The 11,392-nt window shown below is 42.5% G+C and overlaps 1 protein-coding gene across 5 annotated transcripts in view; it reads right to left on the reverse strand.

The window, feature by feature from the left end:
* neo1a (neogenin 1a) overlaps positions 1-11,392 on the reverse strand; it is a 163,449-nt gene that overhangs the window by 97,711 nt on the left and 54,346 nt on the right. For all 5 annotated transcript variants that reach the window (XM_034880585.1, XM_034880602.1, XM_034880593.1 and 2 more), the window contains exon 2: positions 3,417-3,734. In XM_034880585.1, the coding sequence (XP_034736476.1) occupies positions 3,417-3,734 (318 nt within the window). The remainder of the gene's footprint in view (positions 1-3,416; positions 3,735-11,392) is intronic.

Raw genomic sequence — 11,392 nt, forward strand, 5'->3', positions numbered from 1 at the left:
TGGAAAAAGGCTGCAATGAAACAAAGAGTGAAAAATTTAAAGGGGTCTGAATACTTTCCGTACCCACTGTATATTACCGCCCGACCCTAGCCGGATAAATTGCCTACTGACCAGCTATGGGTGACAAGACTTAAAGATGCACACACGCATGCAAGCACACTGACATTTACAAATGTCACACATACACTTATACATTAAAAATGCACAACCTCTTGTCCTGTGTTCTTTTTTCTTTAGTGTGTACAATGTATCTGTTTTGATGAAAGTCAGAAGAATTGCCATTGCACCACAGGGTTGGCAGCCCCCGCACAAACACGCACACACACACACACACACACACACACACACACACACACACACACACACACACACACACACACACACACACACACACACACACACACACACACACACACACACACAAATTATCTACCATGACATCAACATAACAATAAGTTGTGTTAAAGTGCCCATATTATGGAGGGAAAAAAATTAGGGATGTTATATTGTGTCTCTGGTGCTTCTACAAACATACAAACTTGGAAATAAAAACATCCGTGCTGTTTTGAGTAAGATACGGTTTCTGAATGTCTTCTGTCTTCAGTCACCGGGTTCAAAATCGGCACGGCTTTCTACGCAACTAGCCAAAACAAAGTGGCTAACCGTAGCACTATGCTAGTGCTTGCATGCTAGCTCGTTCTCAACGGCAAAACACTGCTACAACACACACTAGTTCACCATAATCTCCAAAAGAACTACTTCCATGTCCCTGTTCTGCAGGTATTCTACAAGCGTGCCCTCGTTTAGAAGAAGTCTCCCAGCTAATCCTGCCTTGGACTGACCAAAGCTGAAGAAAGAGTTATCGAGCTAATGGGATTTTACCTAGCTACTGAGCATAGGAGACTCCCAACAAAGTAAAGAAGTGAGATGTCTCACACTGAAGCAAAAACAGAGACCTAAACACACAGGGGGGAAAAGGATCTGCAGCAATGTGCAGTACAACTAAAATATGGTGTTTTTTGAAAATGAAACCATGTAAACCTATTCTGGTACCACCTCAAAATACAATTATGAACCTGACAATGAGCATAATATGGGCACTTTAAGGCTGAAAATGGTCAAAGCATGTACAAAGTATATTGTTTGGTTATTACAATAAGCAATGTGCTATGTTGGTTATTACATTAAGCAATATGTGAAGCAGCTGGGGCGAAAAAACAAGTAAAATTTAACTGCAGGCTCTTACATATGTCAAAATTATAACCCCTTACTGCAGTCTAAAAATGAATCATCTCAAAACTCTCATCAATGCTGGGCCACTGGTGTCTATGATATCACAGTTAACATAACTTTGGTCATTCGCTGCATCCCGAAGCATTGTGTATGTGCATACTGTATGCTAAGTGTTGTCAAGACAAAATGTCTGAGAATCATGTTGCACATGCTGTTAGACAACCGAACGTTTTCAGTGGGCAAGACAAAATACTCTCATTCTCTCCGATAATGTACTGCCTCATTAACTTGCAATTCAAAAGCCTATGAGAAGAAACAGAATCACAGTGAGGAAGAAGCTTCACACAGGCACTCAGAGGCTTATACTGTACTATCCCATTGTCAACAAGAGGCCTCTCTTGAGCGACTTAAATCTGGCAGAGCACTGCTGAGCAGAAAGCACACAGTAAACACATTCTGTGGCTCCTTCTTCTGCAAATTGAATTGCGGGGGGCACGACTTGACTCAAAACACCTAATAATCCCACGTCACTTGCTATTGCTAAACTCAACAAGGTCACATTGAAGAACTAGTGATGAGGAAAGAAAAAAAAAAAAGACTCTTTTACAAGCATTTATCCAGAAGGGCAATGCATTCTAGCTCCAGCAAGGTGAAGGATTTTATGGAAGAGAAAGTACAAATGGCTGAGCAATTCAAGGACAAAAACAATCAACACGGCAAGGCAACTAAAGAACCTCTTCGCACTTTTAGCTGTTATGTGGCGTGGGTGTGTATCTGCAGCGTCGCAAACATGTCAAAGAAATCCTTTATATTGCATGACGTCTTACACGGTTTGGTAAAAATTGAAACTGCTGAAAGAACAGAATGTAAGAATGAAAAGATGTAACAAAGAGGGGATGAGTTGTTCTTTAAATAGTATTCATCCCCTCCTTTGTTTTTTATGCTGTACAGTGTACATTTGGCCTACCACTTTTGATTCACACTTACTATTGTTCCTTCCTCCCTACCTTGTTTTACACACAGGTATATTCAGTTATTGTTGTTTATTAGGACCGGTAAAGGTGAGAGCTGAGAAGACCTACACTGAGAGTTTGTTGAGGTCAACAGCCCGTACACCCAGGTGTTTTTCCACTTATCAGGTATCTCATCATGTGCTGTACACATTCGAACATGGTAATTTTTTGGGGCGGCTGTGGCTCAGTGGTTGCCTGACAATTGGAAGGTTGGTGGTTCAATCCCTGGCCCTGCAGTCCCATGTCGAAGTGTCCTTGGGCAAGGCACTGAACCCCGAGTTGCCCCCGATGCTGGGCATTGGAGTGTGAATGTGTGTGAGTGTAAATCTGATGAGCAGGTGGCACCTTGTACGGCAGCCTCGGCCACAGTGTATGAATGTGTGTGAATGGTGAATGTATCCTGTATGATGTAAAAGCGCTTTGAGTAGTCGTTAAGACTAGAAAAGCGCTATATAAATACAGCACATTTACATTTACATATTTTGTCAAACGGAGATATTTCCCTTCGTTTCCACAAAAACGGAGAAATTGCCTCTGAAAACGAGTCTCTCTAAAAACTCCGGCCATCCCCGTCGTACGAGCAGTAGGGGAGGGCTTAGCTTCAGCTCTACTGTCAAACAAAATGGTGAACCATCTGTTTTCAGTTGCAGACACAATTGTCACTCCCCGATGTAAGCCGAGTGCAGATTTGAGCCATGCATGAGGCCAGAGTGGAGATTTTGGAAACCAGAACTTGCACCTCCGCCAAAAGTGTGACCTATGTTTCCATTTTCATTTGGCTATATTCGGGGATTCTGATTGGCTAACATGGGCTTGAGCTTCTTGCTACACTGCCACCAACAGGTTTGGCATGCTCTTGACGGCATTTATACACAGGTATAAATCATGTTAAAAAATGACAGTTTATGAAAATAGCCTGAGGTTAAGAGAGCACAAGCAACGTCTAACTAGAAGTGTTGATTTATGTAATGAAAGAGCTAAGGCCTTGTTTGAATGCTTTGCTGTCATTGAAAACCCTTGTGTAGGTGTACGATGTGTTAAGTCTTTGCTGGTGTGTATGCAGACTTGTTCAAGTTCCTTATCTCAACTCGTCCCATAACCTGAGGGGCAAATGTTGAATGGTCAAAAATTAAACCATGGTGGTCAACACATAAACGTGGCAGCCCTTACCTGCTACTGAGAGACGGGCCGTCTGGCTGGAAATGGATCCAAGGTTGTCGATAGTGGCAACGCACTGATAGGTACCCTCGTCAGGCTTATTGTGCTTAGAGTGGACCACGTGGGTGAAGAACAGCGAGCCATCGGGAAGTATGTTCCGTCTCTCATCTGTAACCATGAAGGTGCCATCTTTCTTCCACTCTATGCGGGCCGGCGTAGCTGCGTCGCTGTGGGCCGAGCAGTTGAGCAGTGCAGAGTTGCCCCGAATGGCCAGAGCGTCCTGGGGCTCCGCGGTGAACCAGAAGGGGCTGAAGGGCTGCGCTGCTGAACCTGGAAGAAAAGACGGGAGAGAGGGGAGAATGGAGATATTAGCTTGATGCTCTTCGATATTTAATGTGTAGAACAGGAACACTTGGGCATGAGCAGCCAATTCAATTCTTGTTGGTGTCCAACAACTAGCCTCGCAATTTCAAGCCTCTTATCCACAGCGCTGCAGAAGGTGGGTCTGCCGAGTCCACGCAACTTTCAGTGCTCAGGTTTTATTCCTTTTAAAACCATTAACAATTGTCTTGGGGCGGAATTAAGTGCCAGACAGGGCTACGCTGCAAAAAAAGCCTCGGGAAGGAACCTATTTTGGTGGAACATGTTTACGTTTGAAAGTAGTTTTAGTCATCAACAGAAAACTCAGATTGGACAGATAGTGTAGCTAGCTGTCTGGATTCACCCTGCAGAGATCTGAGGAGTCGTTAGAAATCCACCGGAGTTTAAAATTCCAACACAAAGAAAGCAGAACGTAACTGACATCCGGCGGAGTTCCTGCGGCACCTTAACAATCCAGCAAATGAAACATGGTCAATATAGACTATCCAACAACTGATCTGTTACTTGGTGACTGCAGCTGATGCCTATTGATTTAACCGTTTGTCAACTTTCCACTAGTGGTGGAAGTGTTTAAGCTTTGTTGCAGATGCTGTTATCTGAAAAGCTTCATGATGACCTGTACTGCATTGAGCCATGTGTATGTAACTGCACAGCTCTGCTGAAGCTGCTTTTTGGGTTCAAAAGCACAACAAGTGACTGCAAAATGACATCTCCAAGACCGTCATTGACTTCAATGGAACACTTTAAAACCCACTCACATAAAACATGCTGATGGCTGAAAAGAAAGGCCATCGCAGGACTCCAAGTGCCCAAAACACTGAATGAAATGTTTGCAAAGCAAAACAACTTTCTGTTCATTCTATCTTTTCAGCCACTGTGGCTAAGTCTATCCCAGAGACTCCAAGAGGCTTTTCATTACCAAACCACATGCCGCGCTGGAATTGGACGAGAGGAACTGATAAATTTAACCCAGTCTAGCCTCCCCTGGCAAGTTAATATCACGTCTTTCTTTATTATAAGTAGAGAGTGCAGCGAAGGAGTAAACACTTTGGAACACTGTTGCCATTTCCTTCCTGGAGCATAAATGGTAACCTTGCACTGACATGGATAGTGCCAAAGTCAGAGTAAGTGCAATTGCTTTGCATTTGTCCTCATCCATTATTCAAGCACTCCCACCCTAACAGTCACACAGAAGTATTGTTTAGATAAATAACACCAATTATCAGTTCTGCAGGGATGAAGGAGAGCTAGAAAAATAATTAAGAGGGCATGAAGGTGTTTTAATAATGCAGCGAACGGAGGGAAATAAGTGGCTGAATGTTAAATGCAGTTTAAAATATGCCTGCTCTCTTCCAAGGAAATGGCACGTCTCCAGGGGAGAGAGAGACCAGAAAGAGAGGAAGACAGAAAAGAGAGATGCTATGTCAATGGTTCAGCTATTTAACTACTACAAGGTAATTTCTCTATCTTGCGGCACAAAGTCCCTAGTGTGAGATCCAAAGAGAGAAGCAATGCGATGCGCGGCCCATTACAGCGGCAATAAGGCTGCTTGTCCTCAGTGCACTCAGTTCTCTTGAAAGCGCAAACAATTACCGCAAAACGCTTCAGAAAATGACTGAATTGAGATATTTCCACTAGAGAATAGAAGTATGAAAACGACATACGATCTATGCCATGCAATCGTCTCTACACTTCCTTGATGATGGACAAGACTAGAATAGAGAAAAGAGGAACTAGTGCCCTCATTGTGTCTCAAAGGACAGCGTTGGACCTTCGCCACTCTTTCTGATGTATCAAGGCCAGGTTAATAAGCGTGGTCCCTTCATCAAAGACATTTACAGACACATCCATTATTTGGCATCTTAGTTATATCCTCCTATGACTGCTACTATGCCCTTTTTTTCTTTTTTACAGAAGTTAAACTGTTAAGCTGGCATGGTTCAAATCAGATTTTACAACAAGTAACATGCAGCTACAGACTGGATCCTAGCAAGTAAAGCAACATTTCAGGACACAAAACTTTATCATCTGCTGATGCAAAGACGGCACACATGCTCATACATACAATACTTTATTCTGAAAATCCCTTCAGGCAGAAGTAGATGTGAGGTTAAAGTGAATAAACAGCAGAAAGAAATAAAATATTCCATGTCCTAAGCCAACAATACATATTTCAAACTGCAAGTCTTAGCATAAGCGAGTGGTTTCAGATTAGACTGAAAGTAAGCAGTTGGATTTGGATTTCAGCAAATCAATATATTCAGAGTGGCCTAGTGTACATATTGAGCAGAATGTGACAACACCAGAAAATGTCTTTTACTCATGGTGTACATGACAGATGGGGAGAGACGACAGTGGAGTAGCAGTGGGGAGAATTTGTCTCTCCTGCAGACCAGAGACAGGCACCATGGCACGTTTAATCATCTCTGCTTTATGCTGCCGGAACAGTGGGTGTGTGGGTTGGGCAGAGCTTCCAGGCCCAAGCCTGGCTCTTTTCCAGTCAAAAGACCATCTTCAGCCGCTCTCTATCTATCTGAGGAGAAAACTGAATCGGCTTGAGGGTCCTGCGGCATTCTATCAGAGCCAAAACAGCCGCCTTCAGCAGCTTTTTATCCCCGTCGTATGAGCAGTAGGGGAGGGCTTAGCTTCAGCTCTACTGTCAAACTAAATGGTGAACCATCTGTTTTCAGTTGCAGACACAATTGTCACTCCCCGATGTAAGCCGGGTGCAGATTTGAGCCATGCATGCGTCACTTTGCAACAACTAGCCTACAAGATGCTAACGAGAGACTTCTGTAATGTCAATACAGTAAAAATGGACCTTCATGTGAAGTTGGTTCACTGCTGGCTACAAGTTAGCATCAAACACAACAAAGGCTGTCACTTGAATGGCGTTTTGAGCTAACGTTAGCAGTCAAACAATCATGGCTGGCTAAAGCGTTTTTGAAATGATTTCCATCTTCGGTTTTCCATCTTCGGTTATTGTTTGTAATGAGAAAAGTTTATTAATTTATAGTGGTGGGGGGGGGGGATGTCTGTAAGCTACTGGGACCTTAAATTTCCCCTATCTATCTATATATCCATCAATCCATCTATCATGTGATTGCCGTAGACATTCAATAAAAAAAGATCTAAAAAATATGAATCGATTTTTGAAATTCTCGGATTCGATAGAGCTTGACTCGTGAATCAAATATGAATCGATATTTACTTTTACACCCCCTACAATACAGGCTTCTGAACTTCAACCACAAGTAATTTCACCAAAGAAGGAGGCTGGAAAACCATGTCTGTGGTTAATAGTATAATTATATAATATATAATGTATAATTTAATAATCCTGCAAGGGGAAATTACAATTTACACGCACATGCTTAGTACCTGTACATGCACTAATGGAGAGATGCCAGAGTGAGTTAATATTAAAAGGTTAACAAGGCCAAACTGTCTTTCCTGTAAGAGTATGAGGAAGATAAGCAGGCAAGCTAAACGAGCTGAATAAGGCCAACGTCTCAGCAGGAAGCGAGGATCTCTGCCGTCTTTGATTGAAAACAAACTCATCACAAAAAGGCAGAATCGTCACCAGACTTCAACTTTTATGTCAATTCCAAGGAAAAGTTTACTTTTGGCAACTAACAAGGTTTTGTTCGTGACTGGAACATTTTTCAAATGAACACCTTCAGAACGAGCTGTGTTCTCTTGATGTATTCTGAAGTGTTGAGTGTATGTTCCCATATGTCATTAAAGTGCAGAGGAAATATCTAATCACTGCAACAGAACGCAAAGAAAATGAGATCTGGTAAATTTAACAACGGAGAATGCTGTCTCTTGTAAAGAAACCTTTTCTTCTTGTAATATTGTCATCATTAATATCCACAGGTCTGAGGGCTGCACCATATGAGGAAAATATCTAATTGCCATTATTTTGATTGATATTGCAACTACGATATAAAGACTTAAAATAATTGGTGGGAATGATCATTTTTGAGTCATTCTCATCTTAATTGAAAGATGTAAAAATTAAAGAAAAAAATGTAAATAATAGTGTGACTTTGCGAGGATCTGTACCAGACACAGATGTGTTCTGTAGTCTGTAGGGTAGGATGTGTGGGCCGGACGTCTCTGCAGCGCCACACCACTTCATTCACAATGGTTTGACACATTTTGGCCTTTAACAAATATTGGACATTGCACTAGTGTGTATAGTGAATGTGCAGCCCTTGTCCAGATGACTGTGTGTAATGCAAAGTATACCTGAATAATATGAATTTCCCCTTCAATGTTTTTTTTTTAAGAAATGGAGAACACACATCTTTATGCCAGTATGTATTAGCAGTGAAACAGTGCAGGCTTTGAACAACACAGCTGCAGAGTTAAAGAAGGGGGTGTCAGAAAGCACATTAGAGTCTGGGTAGTCTAATCTATTCAGGGCCCAGCAGTGTGGGAGCCCCCACCCGTTTATCTTTGAGAAATAGGAACCGCCACAATGGGCACCCAATGACAACGAGGGAGAGCAGAGCAAGGGGCTAGAAAATGAGGTTGTCTGCCTGATAAGTATGGGCTGTTACCTACGTCCCACATCCACTTTGCTCAGCAGTCATAAAAGGTTTGGGAGCCCAGCTTAAGATATGCTGCCTTCCTCTCTCCCTCACCGTTTCTCCCTTTGCTCTCAGATGAGAGAGAGAGAATGGAATTTCAGAATGTTGTGCTGTATTTCCCCATCATGAGCTAGTGTTGAAAGCATGTTTTAGGCTAGACGCTACAGGGCGGTCAAGGTAAGGTTTGTGTGAACTCACAAAATGTTCTTTAAATATTTCTGCTTGCAACACCTCTATCATGTCTTGAGAAACCTGAAAAACCCTGGATAACTCACTTGTGTAACACGTATTCTATGACATGGATACATGTATTTTTCTGTACCAACCTGTAAACGGTTTACAAGTCCTAAAGACCAATACACAGTCTCTGAATGTTAGGTGTAATGTCCCAGGAAAGGCAGTAAAGAGGAGTGGGCGAGGGTATGCTTTGCACACAAAGACCCCCTGTTCTCTTCTATTCTACCCTTGGCTCAGCAGGAAGCCTCCTCGCTCATTGACCCACCGCCTGAGAGCAGCCATATTGACTGCCCTTCCTTATTGAGCCGCTCTTGAGACAGAGCAGACCACTCTCAAAACCAGTCACATTTTCAACAACAGAGGCCCTTCTGTGGCTGGGACTTCAGGACAAGAAAATCCGCAAAAAGACACACTTGACAGGCATTTACAACCACTGTAAAATGGTATACTTACACTAAAGGGTGATATAGATATTATTAGTATTATGTAGGATTACAAGTTTTCTGTATTCCTGTTGTATAAGATTTCACTGGATCTCAGATTTTTAAACCTATTATAGGAAAAAATCAGCAGAGTGTAAAATCCTTAACACACAGCACATAAATCAAAGATGAATGGAAACCTTCCGTGCAGGTACGGGGGGGGGGGGGCTGCTGCTGCCTCTGATATCCATCCACCCTTCCACTGTGTGTCCTTCCACTCAGTGTTGGGGTCGCTCTAATGACACTAATGGAAATGGTTGTCACTGCTTCCCTCCCACACTCTCCCCCCCCCCCCCATCTCCTTCATCTTTATACCTTGATTCTGTGTCTCTTCTCCTTCATCTTCCTATCTCTTCAAACTCCCGTCTAAAGCCCATCTGTCACCCAGAAAAGGCCTCAGGGAAATAACAATGATCTTAAGACCAAGTGTGACTGGACTACGTGAGTCAGAAGGAGGAGAAAGAAATGCAGCTAACTTTTTTTTGAGGTATGTATCTATTTGGAGAAAAAAGGAAAGGAGTCCTTTTCTAATCGAAAGACGAATACAGAGGTCTCCTTAAGGATTCGATTAGAAGGTAGCTGCACGTTGAGGCGGCTAGCTTGCTTCCTTTCATTTAGTTAAATTTGAAATTTTAGGCACTTGACTTGAAACCTATTTCATCACTAGGTAATAAGACACTTATTTCCTCACTATGTAATAGTGACTCACTCTGACATCTCTCCATGTATAGTGCATGTATAGGTCCTGAGCATGTGTGTGTATTTCAGGCCTGTGTGTGAGTACTAACAAAAGTGTGTACACAGAGTGTAGTGCAGTAATTTCCCCATTGGGGACTAATAAATAAATTATCTTATTATCTTAGAAAGGACAGGAGACATTTATTGAGACAGATTAGTGTTTTCAATTGCTATGAAGGACTTATCTCTTAAAATGAGTCTTGAAAACTGACAAATTCCCAGGCTGGAAGGATAACCATTAAAGTCCATGAGTCACATAGACAAACTAAAGTGAAGGAAATGTTTCCCCGTAGCCGCGGTCAGTGTCCGTGGACGGGTGCAGACCTGAACGCTTGCGCAGCCCCGGTTTGGCGTGCATCGTCGTGGACACTCCCCCGGTATGGAACCGCTTCCACAGACCAGCGGCCACAAGACCTCATCGGTCCGCGGCCACGCTACGTATGCGTGAGCCCGTCTACACTGCACCAATTAGTTTAGCTGCGTGGTTAGTGAGCTGCCTGGCGATCTCTGCGTATAGGACGGACGATCTAACCCGCCAGTCCTCATCGGCAAAGTGGCATGTATCACGTAGCTGGTCGTTTAAAGCGCCGAAAACTAAAAAGAGCTTACACGTTTGGACTAGCGAATTAACTAGCAGTTAAAACATAGTGGTAGTAATAATTGTGCAGCCTATTTTTCTTTTACCATGCAAAAAACTTTTGTTACTTACTTATTAGTGCTGTCAAACAATTAAAATATTTAATTGAGATTAATGTCATAGTTAACTCGCAATTTATTGCACATTTCTATCTATTCTAAATGTCCCATTTTTCTTTTTCTCATTTTAATGCTCTAATCAAAAGAAATAGAAAAGTATATTCTTATATTATAGAAAAGTGGATTGTCAAATGTTTTTTTTGTTTTTTTATTGAAAACAACATTGTTTCCGGTCTAACTAGATCCGGTGTGGTGTAGTAATAATAACCTTACTAGTTGTTGCAACAGCATTTGGGAAAAACTACAAAGCTTGCTTGACCATAAAGAACGTTAATCTTGCAATAAAAAAAATGTACGCCGTTAAAAAGGGTTTGCTTTAACGCCGTTAATAACACGTTTAACTGACAGCACTACTTTTTATATTAAATGTGTAACTGATGGTTAACATTGTACCATCCCTAATGACAGAAGAATGTGTCTCTCTTTCAGATTACTTAGAGTTAGTGTGGTCGGTCACGTAGCTCTTTTAAGAGTTGATGCCAGGAACAATGTCAGACATGCATGAGGGAGGTAGCTATGATCGGGGACACCACAAGCCTCAGAGTCTGGTATTCTCAGCGTTCCTTACAGCACTGTTTGAAATGAGCGGCCGAGGCCAAGCCATGAAGGGATGGACAAAATGATTGAGGTGCACACAGGCTGTCCTGCGCTGGCACCCACTCAACTGGCAGATTAAAAGAGGAAAGGGTCCAATTTATTCAGCTCTCCGTTCTATGTCATCCTGTCTGCCACTGTCAAACTCTGGAGGCCCAGAGCAAATATGACAGGGTCACGGGGGGGGGGGGGGGGGGGGGGG

This window comes from Etheostoma cragini, chromosome 1, assembly GCF_013103735.1.
Source record: "Etheostoma cragini isolate CJK2018 chromosome 1, CSU_Ecrag_1.0, whole genome shotgun sequence".
In the NCBI taxonomy this organism is placed as follows: domain Eukaryota; kingdom Metazoa; phylum Chordata; class Actinopteri; order Perciformes; family Percidae; genus Etheostoma; species Etheostoma cragini.